General features: G+C 37.8%; 1 protein-coding gene across 5 annotated transcripts in view; it reads right to left on the bottom strand.

Moving 5' to 3' along the window:
- The window catches only part of syt1 (synaptotagmin 1), a 151499-nt gene that overhangs the window by 23728 nt on the left and 110752 nt on the right, over nt 1–17019 (bottom strand). For 4 of the 5 annotated variants that reach the window (XM_014469108.2, XM_005799964.2, XM_014469107.2 and 1 more), the window contains 3 exons: nt 15341–15544; nt 6418–6590; nt 2475–2600 (listed from right to left, as the gene is read on the bottom strand). In XM_014469108.2, coding sequence (XP_014324594.1) covers nt 2475–2600; nt 6418–6590; nt 15341–15515 — 474 coding nt within the window. In that variant the 5' untranslated portion in view covers nt 15516–15544. The remainder of the gene's footprint in view (nt 1–2474; nt 2601–6417; nt 6591–15340; nt 15545–17019) is intronic. The other variant, XM_005799962.2, reaches the window with a different exon arrangement.

Genomic DNA, 17019 nt, shown 5'->3' with positions numbered 1-17019 from the left:
TGTCATCCATTCATTACACTTTAGAGCCATGGTGGAGCTCATTACCTTTGTAATCAAGAACCTCATAGAGACCTGTCACCGCCTTTCTGTACAAGACAGATCAGCACTGTGAAATGTAATATCGTCCATAAAATATCTCTTTTATGAAAGGCTGTCTCCTCCGAAAGAAATAAGGGTATGGGTGACTGATCAGCTACGATGTGTGCACTGTGTAATTTAATTAGCAGCATCACTGTCAGGAATAATTCACAGGTGAAGCTGTAAAACATTGATATTGACCAGGGAGAGGGTGTTGTTTGCATTATAGAGTGCAGGTAAAGGACTGTGTAGTATAGTTTAAAAATATACATACATTGTTTATTGGAGGGGCTGATTTTACAGATCTGAACTCTATCGTTCTCATACAAGGTGTCCAAATGCATTTAGTGCTTTGATTACATGTAAAACTGTAGTATGTGTTAGATCAAAGGAAAAAGAATGGCCACAGAAAATACAATTTGTGCCAAACTCCCTTCCCCCAGATATTTCAAGACTATTTCCTCATATTTACAAGAAAAACCTTGGAGATTCTTTGATGTCAGAAGTAAAATTATCCCCCAAAAATTTATAATTTTTCACAGATAAAAATATGATTTGACATTTTAACGTCAGCAATTCGCACAGAAAAGTATTTGAAGTTTAATGAGATTATAAAGTCAGACGTTTGTGACAAAATGCTAAAAGTCCTTTTTGAGATGCACATCTAGATTGAGAGAATTCACTGAGAAAATTATACAACTCAAAAAACTCAACAATAAAAACTTGTAATAAGATTTAAGCTCCTCCTGCTGTCTTCATATCCATTGCTATTCTTAAGAAAGTTCTGCCAGCCATTGCATCTGATCTGATTCAAATAGAAATTTCATCGTTCTTATCAAGTTTTTAACCCAAACACAGATAATAAAAGCACAATATGGAGAAGGTGATGTGCCAAAAATACAGGCCAACCTCCAACCTTCCACTCATCATCAAAGTGACTGAAAAATCTGTTTCAACTAGTAAATAACTTAAGAACGATCAATACAAATCAACACATGGGTGTCTTTCTACTTTTTAAAGCTATTTCAAGCTGATTATTGTGTAATTGTTTCACCTGGAAAAACAAGCAAACTGAAAATTGTCTTTGTAGGCTCTAAACAATCAGGCTTGAATTCATGTAAAGAGGCATGCTTGGTGCACAGACGCCTAATCACAAGCTGTCATATCTGTTTATAACAGGGAGTAAGGTATCCCAGCGAGGGACGGGGTGTTCATGCACCGCTTCCATTATCTGTCGCACAACATCTGGTAAAAGGAAGTTGATTTAATCCCTTATTCTGCTTTTTCAAAACTCACTCACTGGAAAAACTGTAAAGACGACAGATATCTGCAGGGGTCACAATTGATTAGGCAGAAATAAAATAGAGAAACAGATAAACCACAAACTAAATCCTGGCAGGGTAATGTGTCGCTCATTTAGAAGTTTCAGTTGGAAACATAGAAAGTTAACCATTAACTCCAGACAAGGGTTTACAGTGGAAGTATTTCAAAAAGAGCAAAAATGCTCTGCTGAGTTAAGATTCTTTACGGATCTTAAAGCAGGATTTCAATGCGACTCCTCACAGCGTGCCAACTTTTCAGTGCAACAAAATTGAAGGGCACAAGCTAACTGTTTATATTTAAAACAGAAACTATTCAAACTACTGACAAATAACTGTCACATTATGAAAAGCTTAAACTATTTTGAGACAGCATTTGTTAAATACAAACAGCTTGTATTTTATGCCTAATGTATCCATATTACATAAAATTTCCTTCATAGTAGGAGTTGAATAATTTTTCAATTGCATTAAAAAACCCTGATGAGAATAAAGGTTTTCAAGCTTTTATTGTGCAGAATGTTCTTTTTGTTGTTTTGCTATTTATAGAGTAAACCTGGGAATACAACAAGTTCATTTAAGTTAGCTATTTAGTGAGGGTATTATGTTAATTATTATAATATTAGTTATTAGGTTAACCCTAAGCCCTTAACAGATAAGATGCTCATAGCTTTCAAAATGTCGTTTTAGAACAGTGTTAGTTTAATGAGAGTGATGGCTGGAGCTCCTTTTCTTTCTATGCTACCACTGTCAATTATTTATTTTTTGCAAACAGAATTATTTCATACATTTTAATTTTGTCTGTCTTTTGAACATAAGTATGTGTAGTAGCCCCTTTTCAGTGCAAAGCAACAAGTAATGGAGGAGCCATGCTCCTATCGTTACACTAGCACTGTCTGTGTTTCTTTACTAATGGTGTAACGGAAACTTTTTAAAGTTTTTATAGCTTTTTAAAACCTTGGTATACAGTGATGCTGTCAAACAGCCAGCCTTAAAGTTATATGTGACAATACTTACGAGAAGAGGGTCTTTTGCAAAGTCTACACACACTGAGTGATTTGGAGAACGGATCCTTACCGTATTCTCTGTGAAATTGTAATCCAGGGAGTATTGTAATTTGCCCAGTTTCTCGTCCTCCTTTGGCTCGGGATCTTTCTGCGTTTCAGTCAGCCCTGTCTCCGCATCCTCCTCATCCTTCAAGGCCTGAAGGAGACACCCACCAAGAGTCAGTGCCGCCTGTTTGTAGCGGGGCGCTAGCACCCAGCCAGCCGTTCCCCCGCCCACCCAGGTCCTGCCTGCGAAAACCTACTCCTGCAAAAGCCCCCACTTGTTTCAAACTGTAAAAGGGGGAAAACGAGGAGGGGATAACGGGGAGCAAGCACTAAAACATGGCAGTTAACATCAGGACATGCTCTGTGATGCACTAAAGCCCCAGGCCTGGTCCCTTTTGGTGCTTTTATGTCAGTCTCTGAGTGTTTGAGTCTGGGGGTCGGAAAGATCAAATAATGGCACCAGAAATGAGAGCAATGAGAGGAAATAGAGATACATAGGGAGGACAGAAAGACTGAGAGAGAGATGCTTTCAGAAAATATAGCAGTAGGATAATTTCCTTTGATGGCAGATTAAGTCTTTGGTAAGAAAAAACTAAACTGGGAAATGTGAGAAGTGGCAGTGGATGAGAGGTGAACGTGGCCTTTCTTTAGGCTGGCACTGAGGTGAGGGTGGCAGGTGGTGGCACAGGTGGGGGGAGGAGAGGTAGGGTGGTAGGAGAGAGGGAGTTCCCCATAAGAAAAAAAACATGCGATTAAAGAGGCAAAGACTAGTTCTCAGTCATTCAGAGTCAAGAGTTGCCTTTCCGAGGTGCCTCTCATCGTTTGGCATGCAGAGCATTCTCTGTCATACAAACAGTGCTCTTCAGTGATTCCTCATTCCCATGTCTGGTTACAACCTCAGACATACAGTCACATTGTCATCATAGCCCTAAAGCTGTACCCCCTTCTATGCCGATGTAGCTAGAAGCATCATGCCAGCGGTGGGTGGAAGGTGTTGGTAAAAAAGGGGGGTTGTAATGTACTGTACATTGGGGCCTGCTTCTATTAGTTAAATTAATCATGTGAAAGCAGGAGGCTGAACAACACAGACTGGATCAGGAAGCTGCTGTTGGGATTGGTCTCTGCCTTCAGCAGAAAAATTGTCCAATTAGAGCGATTTGATATTATAGACAAAGAGAGAAAAATGCAGCAGGTAAAATGATTGAGGAAAAAATAATCTCTGAGAAAGGTGTGATCAGTTTTATCGGAGCTGACAGGAAAAAAAATTATGCTAAGCTACATCTAAACCAGCTTCAAAACGTGCACTGCAAAATACGAGTACAATCAAATGTGAGAAACAAAGTAGTACATAATTATGCAGAGGAAGTACAAAGAACTGTAGTTTTCTGAAGCAAAAATCTACAAAGTGTAGCATGAATGTTTTCCTCATTATTCTTTGCTGAACAGCTAGTGTCCACTTTCATGTCATGGCTTAGATTCTCAATTGGATTTTGGGCTGGACTTTGACTGCATCAACCTAAAACATAAATATATGCTTTGATCTACATTTTATTGTAGCTCTGTCTGTGTACTTAGGGCCATTGTGCTGCTGGAAGTCAAACCTCTGCCTCTGAGGACCGTATGTTAGAGCTGGACTCAAATGACGACTTAAACACGGCTCAGTAGTTCCGTTTCCATTACAAATGTGTGCAATGTTTTGTTGATATACTGCTAATGCAGAAAAAATAAAAATGTTGTAATTGCATTGTTTCCAAAAACCCACCTCATCCTGGTGCAAGAACTTTTCAAATTTGGCACGTTTCCAATAAGCACATTTATTTTCGTAATTCCAATTTGCGCAGTTTTAAGGTCAATGGACACTCAGCTTGTGAGATATTTTCTAACCAAACAACTTCTTTATGATTTCATCCATGACCTGTCTGCTGTGCTAGTTGTTCTTCCTGTCGTTTATTCAATATTAAACTTTAATGAAGCCCGGAGGCCTTTACAGAGTAGCAGGATTCATGCCAAATTAAACACAAGTGGACTCTATTTACTAAATCTAAAGGCAATCTGGGTTTAATTTTGGCATATCAAGGTGGGTGAATACAAATGCACACCATGCTTTTCACAATTTAATATTAAAAAAAATTGAATTTCTTTTCTTTCACCTCATAATTATGCACTGCTCCGTGTATGTCTATCACAAACAGTTTCATAAAGCTCTGTACTTGTAAAGCCTCTCAATCATTTTACTTTTGCTTTCATTTGAAATATAAATGATTCAAAAGGCTGGAGACCTTGGCAGCTTGGCACAAAAAAGTCTGTGTGGGTCAACCTCATCAATGCGCACCCAGTGTTTCTTTCATACATATATATGTGCATATGCAGGTTGTAGGCACATATATATAGTAGATATACATGTACAGTATGCATAGTTACATATATTTGGTTCTATGGGAGCAGTAGTTGTTGTCAAGAGGCTATTAAAAAAGAACCCAAACATCAGAGCAGCAGGCTTAAGAAGATCCAACAGCAATTGGGAACCTACCGCCAGTGACCATCCCGAACAGTCATCAGACACAACACAGATAAGGAGGACATAGAAGGAAGAAACACAAATTAAAACAACCACACACAGGAGTTAACACACTAGAGTCTGGGCACACCATGAGAAATGACTGCTTGCCTCTGAAGAAGCAGAGATATGCTCTTTAAAAAAAGAGAGTTCACATCTATTTATTGTAAATAATTGCAGTTTAAATATGAATTCTTGGTTGTGGAAGGGCAGCGGGGATATCAGGAAAACAGTCGATGAGCAATGCAATCACAATACTACTACTTCCACGCTTTTTACTCAACCATTGCATCAAGACACTTCCTCACAATCTATAGTATTTCTTTCTTTAAGCTGGAATTTTTACACATCTACCATCAGTTTCAACCTTACTAAAAAGGCAGAAACACCAATAGTGCCCTCAGCTTGCTTGAAATGTGTTTTGAACCCATGTTTCTAAACCAAGTGTAATTTCATGTCCAGCAGGAGATCATTTTGTACTCAAATCCAGTCCTGAAGCGGTATTATTCTACAATATTTAGCTGCATAAACCCTGCAACACACCTGAATCAAATGAATGGCTGCTTACAAGTCATCTGCAGAGCTCAATGACATGCAGATGAGGGAATTTAGCTATTTAACAGAGGTGTGTCAAATCAGGGATGCATCTAAAAATTGCAGAATAGTAACTCTGACTTACAGGGACAAACTGGAAATAAGTTTATTGATTTTAAAGTTGTGGTACAGTTCTCAGTCGACTGATATTTCTAAAAACATATTTGTTACTTTCTGCCTGTGACTCTGAGCCACCTCTGATGGCAGAGGTGTTGTTGCCGCTTATTAAACACATTTTCATTTGGGAACCGCTGAAGATGGCACCTTTAATGAAGCCATATAGGCATAATTCATTGTCTGCACATCACAACTTCCCCTTCTGCACTGCTAAAAAATTGTTTCAAGTTCGGTAATGTCATTTCTCTGGGTGGATACCACTTCATTACACAGCTACTCACACTCTTCAACAAGTGAGCAGGTCCACATATGACAAAAAAGAAGCAATCACAGCAGGAGATGACAGAGATTTAAGTCAAGTCATCTAAGTAACCAAAACTTTAATGTTTTATCTATATTCAGGGAATTGTTAAGTTAATTTGGGGGTAATAATTAAGGAGTGAATTCACACAAAATAAAGCAGTGTAAGTATTTGATTATTAAATTCACTATTCTAGTGCAACTTTGTCATCATGTGCAAAAGAAAACAAGCATGAAATAATGCCAAACAGAAGCAAAAACAACATATCAAGACTCATTTCAAGAGAAATACCTTCAATGTCTTGTATGTGGTCACATGAACAAGTTTTAGCATAATCTTAGCCTCTTCAAATGATTCAGAGTTAATTTATAAGAGATAAAAGCGGATTAAAGTTTGTACCTCGGTTTTGGTTCCATCCATGACGTCCTTCATGTTGATGGCATTTTTGCCCTTGTCTTTGCCCTTCTTTTTGTTTTTCTTTTTGAAAATCCACTTTTTGCAGACGCAAAAGCAGCAAGCTAACGCCAGAATGATGGCCACAAAGGCAATCGAGACGATGGCCCATGACGGCACTGCGGAAAAAAAAAAAAAGAACTCGGGTTAGACGTTGCACATGAAGGGACGTTTTTGAAAAGTGGTGATTACGCACACAAAGAGGTGAGATAAAAGCAAGAAATTGTGTGGATCTTCACTTCAGCTCTCGCCTGGGCCCATCAAGAAGTGGCAGACTCCAAGCGACGGGGAGAAAACCTGACCGAACACCTTCAGCCAATTTAGTGGAAGTAACAGATGTTGGCATTTTCCACTTGCCATTTAAACAAAAGACTCCGAGTCAAGCTGACACTTTCATGGCAATCAGCGTCAGCACAGAGTGCACAGGGAGTCAAGGTGGTGGTGATTTTGCGGGTGTGTCTGATGGGCATTAATTCAGGTGTGACCATGACAATCCAATGATGCACTCAACCTGGACGGGTTTAAATGGGGTTTTCTTTCTTCCTGACACCTGCCACAGCCTCTATTATATACTGGGTTTCTGTGCAGTGTTGAAAACCTTTGAACTAGATTTCAGTTTCTTATCACCTTTTTGCTTTTTTGTCACATCTAAATGTTAATTTAATTAATTAAAATGACAGAGAGGCAGCCAGACTAAACATAAAAAGCAGTTTATGCATGTAGTTTTTATCTGTCTATTTCTTTAGGATTCCAGAAATATGGGGAAAACATGGAACAGGAGCTCACCAAAATTACTCCAAGAATGCAGTGATGAGTACCAGGAAGTTGCAAAACACCTCAGTAATTGAAGTCGGGACAAAAGTCACATGGAAACAACAAGCAAAAATAAAAAAATACAAAAAAATCCAACATGGCTGATCTAAAAGAATTCAGCAAAGAAAAGTGGATAAAATTTCCTCCACGAGTATAAGTTATCAGAGCCTTGATGTTACATGTTGCTGCTAATGAGTGTCACAAGTAATTATTAAGTTTAGGAGGCAAATAATTATTCAAATGAGAAAATAAATTATCGTCTATGTCTTTTTCCCCCCTTAATCTTCACAAACCAATGTAAATCACAATAAAGTGAATCAGAGAAAACATTTCCATTTGCTAGTCTTATGTTTGAAAAAAATAATGCATGAACAGCTTAAAAATACGTCCAAAGGTTAAAATCTGGTCTGAAACCTTTCTTAGCATTTCTGGATTTCACAACAATCAAAAAATACACCACTGGCTGGCATATTTAAATATCTTTATAAAAAGACATAACTATGTCCAACATTTAAAACTAACGTCACCTACTCATTTATATTCATGTCTTTTCATTATTAACCTGAACTATTTTTTAATTTAAATTTTTATGTTAAATCTTTAAAAACTACAACACATTCAATGTCATCAGAATGCTTTTCTGTTCTGAAAAAGGTTGATTCGCTGTTTGTTCCCTCTAGCATATGCTGTTGGCCTCCTTCGTGGCCTTGACTGGAAAAACTGGGACAAGCAGCAGTCAGCCTCCTGTCACATATGAACTGTCAGAGCCGCAGCTCAACCAACACAATGACAGCCAGCTGCAAACACAGTGACACCTATCTGTGCTGCAGTCAGCCGTCAGCCTGAGCTTCCTGCTTCCTGTTGACACATAGGAACACCATGTCTCCAACACAACAACGTGAGGGTTGGAGGAAAATCGGGAGGTTGAAAATAGTAAGAGACATCACGAGATGGCTTCTTCCAGCAGCCAAGGTCGTCCAACAAACCATCAAAATGCCTAGAAAAACGAAGGTATTCACACCACAAAATGTGTGATAGAACAACATAAAGTAGAAAATAATTAGGAAGCAAAAATAAAAAAGACAACTTTATCACAATGATTGTAATTACTTTTTAAAGTAGGGGTTTGTCCTGTGACCAGTGGGTTCCTGCTCCATTTGTCTTAGTCATTGTGAGAGTAAAATGGGGTGAAATATAAATCCACACCCCAATTTTTTGATTAAAAGTTAAGTGAAACAGTTTATTATCTAAAAGCCCAATAATATACTTACAAGTTTATGTTTAGATTGTGGCAAAATGTGGAAACACTGAAAAGGTGAATACTTTTATAATACGTTGTATGAGAAGCAAAAAACAATATGAAGCGAATATCTACTAAAAAAATTTAACTGGTTGGTATTTTTTAAGGGATATAGTCATTCTGATAAATAAAACAGTCAGAGAAAATGAAAATAGCTTGAATTTAGCTGATATATTTCCTTAGAGACAAATAAATCAACTCTAACAAAGCCCATATAAAACTCGACACAATCCATACTTCAGAAAATAATCCAAACATCCTCATAAACTCAACATGCCAATTGAAAACACGAGCCAGGTTAAGCTCCAGTCCTCTGAAGACTATCTTGTAAAAACCCCAGAAGTTTCCATCAGATCAGAAAGAAAATCTTTTAAATTACAGCAGTTCACTCTGCGGCTGTGCCTTCAGTTGTGGTTCTTTTGCTGAGGTGAGAGAGAAAGAAGACAAATCGATTCCCTGTTGACAAAATCAATAAGCACTCTCCTCCAAGGAAAAACAGTGAGTGATGCTCTGAAATAACTTTAGGACCTACAGCTCCGGCCTTGCCTCGGAGCGCCACGGTAATGGAGGTGACACTGGATAGGCCTCGTTCGCCATCAGCCTCCTAAAACTTTATATGGAACAAACTGCAGCTCAGGCATTGTTCATAATTTCCGATTTATACTCTTGATACTGGAATTTCTACTGGGGATATTTCTCTTCTTATTACAGTGATAAAACATTAGCAACTCAGGCAAACTTTAGATTTTATATGCATGAATATATGTTTTCATATTTTATCTTGTAGTCACAAAATGCAAACACAAGTGAAAGGGAGGAGACAGGCTTTGAAGCAAAGTGTCACAGATCTGACAGGTCTTGAGTTGGCAAAGCGCTCTGAAAAAGCAATCAGCTTTCTTTGGAAACTGTAGAATAGTGATTTTATTTTTTTTCCCAAATGAAAGCATTCATTAACAGGAATCTCATAAATACTTATGTCACTGTTGGAATCTTTCATCAATGCTCAAAGAGCCTGATGAAATGCAATTTAAACTGAAATCCATGCAAAAACTCCCTGGCTTTTTCTTATTCATCAAGCCCACATCTTCCAGTGAAAGGCACTTCTGTGTTCCTTAATTAAAGGAACCTGAGTCCCAGAAAGCAATAAAAGCATTCCCTAATTAACTACATTGTCTGAGTCTTTTCTCGTGACAGAAATGGAGCGAGAAAGTGAAAAAGGGGGTGAGCGGGAGCGCACACTGAACTCTAACTCCCGACGCTTATCTCTTGTTCCACTGGGAGACGTGGCATGGAAAATAGAGTTTCTCTGATGGGCTGGACATGCATGGTGGAATCCAAGTCTGCTGTCCCTTGGGGCTCAAGACACTTTTTGGGTTTCAAAATGATGAAAGAAGAAAACTCCAACTACCTACAGATGTCTTCATATAAGTCAATGTGAAAAATTAATTTGTAGTTTCTTCGCATTTTGTTTGCATTCATGTAGTTTGCTACCAAATTTATTAATTTCTGTCCTTGAACATTTCCAAAGAAATGAGTTGCTTTGTGTGATTAAAGCACTTTACTGTTCTGATATATTGATTACAACCCAACTATTTTGACATCACTTAAAGGAAAAATGTATGATAACTGCATATTGAACAAGTTTTCTATCACCTTCAAGTCCAAACAATCTTGTGCTTTAATTTTAAAGCACATAAAAATGAGATTGCAGAAATTATGCACTGATCAGGATCACTTTAAAATATTACAACAAAGTCTGACTACTACAAAGGAAAGTATAAAGAAATGAGAAGAAATCAGCTTTATATCCATTTTTCATACTTTTCATTATATTCTTAGTGCAAAAGAAATGCTATATTTAAAGGGTTGAAGAATTGCAAAATTATTTTCTGCTCTTAAAAATTACAGTAAAATGAATTACACTTGCCAATGCCATTAAAGTCTTTAAATGTCAGCTGTGTACATAAAGTTTATTTGAGGAGGACACTGTTAGCTTCACAATATCAAAGCCAGTTAGCCTCGGTTGTTACCGTGACAACAGAACTGGGTTTGGTTTTTGCTGGTTGGTTATCAGTGTTCAGCAGCGAACAGAGGCGAAACACTATTACCTTCAAATACAGTAAATGTCAGCTTTCACTCAGGGACATTTTTGGTCTCTTAAGGTGCTGTGGGCGATTCTATAGGGACTTTATTCAGACTGGGAGAAAAAATAGTGACTCATGAAATACTGAGCAGTGACTGAAACCATTCTGAGCTTGTTTCTTAGGAAACATCCACTTACTACGTGTATATTATTTCCTCTTAATAAATTAAATTTTAATTCCTTGGGTTACTTACATTCAAATTTACTTGATTACTTGGAATATTTCAGTGTGAAAGAGTATATTAGATAAATAGATTTCACACATGCTCTGTGTAAAACTGTGAATATTTTGCAACTGATTTTGTAATCTGTCATTTCATGTGTTTTGTAATTTTTACAAGCAGTATTGGAGCTGTATGCTCTGTCTCAATGTAATCACCGTAAGGAGTCACATTCTTATTCATCCTCTCTCTTGTAATACTGAGCACTTTACATCAGAAGGAGAGGTTCATGCTGGACACATTAACAAGTGTCTGGGTATATTTGTGTGCTTATTTATGTGCTATATTGCATCTGGGTTATATCCACTTTCCAGAGCGCACTAATTCAGTGTGACAGGACTTTGTTGGTCAATTAACCTTCACATTATATCTTGTTATGTCTATGAGATCAACACTGCCCATGGCTTTACCCCACTGTGGTTTGGCTAAGCTGGCAATATAGCAGCAGCAGACTCAGCAATGAGGGCTGAAAGCAGATGATAATGAGATTTTGCTCTGTAAATCTTATGTTTACACCAAACATTGAGCTGCAGCGGAAGCACCATGAAGTAATATTATTTCCTGTTTAGCTGAAAAAAGTTAATTGAAAATGAAAATTGAGGTGTCCATGTTTCATTTATTTTTAGAGATACAGTCAGAGTGCAAAGGTCACTATGTGAACATTGTTAGGCTACTCCTGCTTTCACCAATCCCTGAGGGTCTCAGAGCTTTACATTAGTTCCTAAAATGACAGTGGATGATGAGGCCTGCCACCAGCAGGCAGGAAGACCCAACGGGTCCTGCTGATCCTCCACCATAATCCTCTTTAATAAACCCTGCTGTCTGTTGACTGGGAGTAGTCACAGTGTAAAATCAGTCCAGACACTTTCAAAAACAAAAACAACTTTGTGCTGGGATTTTTTTTTTTAGCTCTGCAGGATAATATTTTTTCTCCTCTAACAGATTATAGTTTTATATTTCAACTGGAGAAAGATTTTCTCTTTATGTACCATTTATTCTTCCAGTACTCTCTCTGTTATTTGGAGAAATGGTTTGTATGTTTGTAGTTATAACTCAAACAGTTTGCGTTTATTGATTAATTCTTATCTGCAATGGATTTTTAGAAATAAGAAGTTTAGCAATCTGGTTTTCTTAGCAGCAGCTGCTGTGTTTCAGTAACTGCATGTTTTAGTGTGATTACAGCTGGACTTCAGGTCTGGCTGTCAAAGTGTTTATAATTATGGAGAAGAAAACAATCTGAGCATTAAATAATTGATAATAGAGAAAGTTGTTGCTGGATACTAAATTTTAACAGCAGAAACAAGTAAAGTTTTCAACTAATTTTCAATTTTGTTATTTGATCATGTTTATGAAAAGGATCTGTTTGTTTCTTATTTTACAAATCTTTGTAGTGATTTAGTGTAAATAAATAATGCTGGGATAAAGAAAACATCGCAAATTCAGATGCATAACTGTCATTAATTTGTCTATTAAATTTTTTAATCTGTTCTGTTTTTCAGGCAGAGCAATATACATCATACAACTTCAGTGAAGTTGCTGCACAAATTAGAATGTATTATTTTTTTTAAAATTCTAAATTAATGATATAAACTCTCATAGAGAATATATTTGTAACCTCTGCCAGAAGTAGGAGCGTCTCACCAATTGTCAAATGGAAAAAGGTAATTTTGTCATGATTTATATAGGTTTAGTTTTTGCTGTGCAGGAGGTGAGGGCTGACAAAAATCCCCGGCTCAGAAGCGTGATGACTGACAGAAATTGAGTAGCGAGTTAGGCCTTTGTGACAGCTTCATGCCACCACAGATTCAAAGCCTGTGGAGCTTAAATTGGGTTATAAGCCTGAAAGAAGATCTTCTGCAGCTGCGGTGGAAAGGCGGTGCCGAGCATGCAGCTTCACCTCTTCACATTTCCTTGTTAAATTTGCTGCATAACTTTCCCCCAAACCCCATCGATATTCCACAAGGTAAACAAGTCTTTTGGGTATTCATCATCCGCTTGGCAGCACTGCAGAGCAAAGTCCCCTGCTTTTGATAGAGGGGATGGAGTGATAGAAAACAGTAATATGTATGACCCAGCAGTGACAACCTGCATAATGGTCAGTAGGTTTTTTTGGATGATTTTAGAAAACTTTTTCTGCCAGAGGTGTGGTAAAGATAAGTTAAAAAATGATAGAAAATAAAATAAATTGAAAACTCAACCTGCCACCAAAAGGGACGTGAAACATATGTTGGATTTCTGTGGACTGTCTTTTGTGATAGAATTTTATTGTTAAGCCAGAGGGGAGATAAACTCGTCAGGTCTTGGTTGTAAATCCTCTGAAATCAAATATCCTCAAAGATATTCAAACATGTTTCTATTTTAAATGAATGCACACAGCTAAAGCTCTTCAGCTGCAGCCATGAGAGGTTTTTTCAATATAAATAATGGATTTTATTTAAGCTAAATTACTTCCTAGCATGGATAGCTGTGTATGAAACTCTGCAATGGTGACTTTCGTGGCATTGGGGAAAAAAGGAAGTCATTTTGTGAGATGATATTACTTACACACAAACCTGTTATATACAATTCTAATTTAGGATACTGATGAAAACAAAACCTTCAGACTTCCGTGGAGAGATTTGTACTGATAGGCAAAGAACGTCACACACTCATGCACAGATGAGGATGTGTTTTGTCAGGAGATTTGATCATAAAAGTGCAGAAGTTTTGATTTAAGAAAGATGTTCTTGATGTAAAAAAAATATGTACAAAGCCTTAAAATAACAGCATTTTACATTACAGAAGTCTCACAGTGAAAAATAAGAACATTCAGCCTTTAGTTTAAACAAAGAATTAAAAAAATAGATACAAGCTAGAAAAATACATTCAACCCTTCTGCTAAGAAATACTCCTAACCCTTACTTTTCTCCAGTAATTTTGACGAGGTAGGGCCATACAGAGAGGAAATTTTCAATAATTGTAGGACATGAATGCATTCATTTGAACACAATCGTGAGTTATAATCCTGTTTTGTTTTTAGACAATGAACTAGAAGACTTGATTTAAAGGAGCTCTACTTAGAGTTGTATTTATGTTTTTAACTGTGTTTTGGCTGCTAATTTGCCACCTGGTCGTGCAGAGTTGTTAGAACGGCGATAAGGGCAAAAAGTCTGCAACGCTCAGCATCCAAGAGCAGCAAAGGGCAGGAAGTCTGAGCAGGTAGACAGACACCATGCCCCCCCCCACAGAGCAGCCATATGTGCAGCACAGAGGTAGTTCGGCACAGAAGCAGCAGCCCTTCGGCACACAGAGACACTGAGATGCACTGCACCAAAATCTTGACCCCAACGTACAGCCACCTCAACCCACAGCAAGTCAGGCACTTGAACAAACCTGCTAGTGAGTTTGCAACAGTGATTTTTAAAAACATTTATTTCTCCAGAATTACTGAATTAATATGAAGGGTTGGATTTCCTTTTAAAACTGTTAGGTTTTCTATTCTGCTTTTGCACTAAACTAAACATGAAAAATAAAAATTACTTTTTACCTTTTTATCAAGTATAAACTGAGATATTCAGTGAAGAAAGCTTTTTTTTCTTCTATTGTTTCCTAAGAAACAGCTGAACAGAAGATGAGAAGTTGATGATTTTTCAGTTCGATTGTTTAACGTTTTCATCAAAGGTCAAGTCAGACCTTGACTGCTTATTGAGCTACAAAAAATAACGCGCATCTATGGCTGAATCATCCCTGACTCATGGGGTATACAATCAGGATCACATTGAAAGGTTTCAGATAAACAGCTTTAAAATCACAAGGAGTCAAATTACACACATTTTGCATCTGTGAAACCATTTGAAAGCCGAGTCAGTGACTCACACTCTTTTCAGAAACTTGGTTTCTGTGGAGAATGAAGAGAAATTCTTACAAGATTCTCAATGATTTGCTGTTTGAATCACAGACCCTGGAGAAAATCTGTCTTGGAGAGTCGTAGGTACGACTGAATGTTAGTAAAGATACTGCTTAAAAACATCTGCTTTATTCATTAGTAGATTTAAGCAAAGAAAGCAGAGAGGTTTGCATATCAGCCCATACAGTTATATGGTAACTAGCTGCTTAAATTCTAAGCTCTAATGTGGAAAAATACAAGGGATTTCCCACTATCATTTAGTAAAAAACATGATCACATGATGGAAGTTCAACAAAGGCATATTAATTGAAATCAGGTGTGCTGAAGCAGGTCAGTGTGAGGCTTAGGAAGTACTGTGATAGTCTGATAAAGTCAGACAGAAAACTCAGTTCTGGTAGTTTTTGCTGCCAAAAGAGATTTTAGTTTTTAGGAATCTTTTGATGTGGTCGTAAATACTTAGACCCAACAAAAAACACGCACGAGTTAATAAAGAAAAAAAAACTCACATGGGATTTTGTTCAGCTCATTCATGAACTTGTTCTTCAGCTTGGAGAAGGCTTCATCCTTCTCCCCTGTGCCCGGTCCGGCCATGCTGGTGGTGTTGGAGCCAGCTGTTGAGGAGGAGGCAGTGGTGAGCGAAGGGGCCGCAGCCGCCAGCGCTTCCCTTCGACTCTCATTCATGGTGGCAATGCTGGGCAGCCAGGCAGTAGCTGCAGAAGGAAAATAAATACAGTTCGGATAGATGAGATTGGATTCTTTCAGTTCCTCAGTCTCTGTGACAGATGCATGTCGGAGGCAGGGAGCCTGCCTCGTCAGATGACGGAGCTGACGGAGAATGTGTGAGCAGCTGTAGGCTCAGCCTTAGTAAACATCAGCTGGAGTCCACAGAAAACTGGCCAGCTCTAAAATCAGAATAAGGATCCTCACTCAATGTCAAAATGTAATATTAAGATCACAAGGTAGCAATAAAATGATGATGAAGTGCAACTCTACATCTGGTTTAACTATGATCCTGCGCTCCCAGTAGTGACATATGCTGCAGTGCACAACACAAAGCTCTTCACACACACCAGGTGTATTTACTTTATTTTAAGGTCTGGTTGCAGAGGAAACAGAGTGACTCATATGTTATCCACTGCTCTTTGTGCAGAGGCGCTCATGCGGTGACACATGTGGTCTGCTGCTTAATGTTCATTGTTTACCAGCTAAATCATCTCCAAGCACGTCATCACAATGGGCTGTCCCGTCTGTATGGGGTTTCTACATCGTCTCTGTTCTACTCCAGGGCAACAGAGCATGACTGTGATACTACAGTTTGACCAAATATTACACAACTTCCACTACAAACTTTATTTCAATAGTTGCGTAACACTAATATCTGAAGTATTTTACCAGAATTCAAATACTTTAACTGACTACTGCAGTCAAATTATTGGCTTCATTGGAGCACACGTTAGCAAATCAAGCAACCAAACAGGAGGAGGCCTCCATCATCAGCTACATCAGGTTGGTTGTAACTGCAAGTTAAAATATGGCAAGTTAAGAGAAATGGGTGAGAAAACTTAGGCAACCTTACAACAGGACAGCAATCTCAAACATATTTTTCATCCAACAAAGCCCAGTTTCGCAATAAGTCTTGGAAGATACTAGACTGGCCATCGAAGTCACACTACCTGACCTGAAAAAGGAACTGCGATGAGGAAGGGGCTAAAATTTCTCATTATGTTGCATAAATCTTATTCTGGCTATAAAATATGTTTGCACAGGTCATAGCAACAAAAGGATGCTCTATTAAGTGCAAAAGGGATGTTATAAATGTTGAAACTAGTCAACATTACAAATATATTTCATGTTTATATCACTTGTAGCTTTAAGTTATGAGCTGATAAAATTTTAGAATAATTGCCAGTGTTTTTTAACTAAATATGTGGTAGTCAGTGGTTCAGCATGTTGCTGTTGTAAAGATGTCTTCATTAAGAGTCAACATGTGTCTACTTTAAAAATAACAGCAGGACAGAAGGTGAGTGACAAGATATAGGGAAAATTAAGAGTGGCTTAAAATTTGTGTAGAGCAATGTATCTTACAATGGATGCATTTACTTCCCAGATAAAATGTTTTAATGTGTTTAAGTGAAATTCAATAATTATACAAAGCAGCTACATGCAGCAGTTCTGCAGCAGATAG

The sequence above is a fragment of the Xiphophorus maculatus genome, chromosome 17 (assembly GCF_002775205.1).
Source record: "Xiphophorus maculatus strain JP 163 A chromosome 17, X_maculatus-5.0-male, whole genome shotgun sequence".
NCBI lineage: Eukaryota > Metazoa > Chordata > Actinopteri > Cyprinodontiformes > Poeciliidae > Xiphophorus > Xiphophorus maculatus.
Note: the sequence above shows the minus strand (reverse complement) of the source record. Positions and strands in the feature narration are given on the sequence as shown.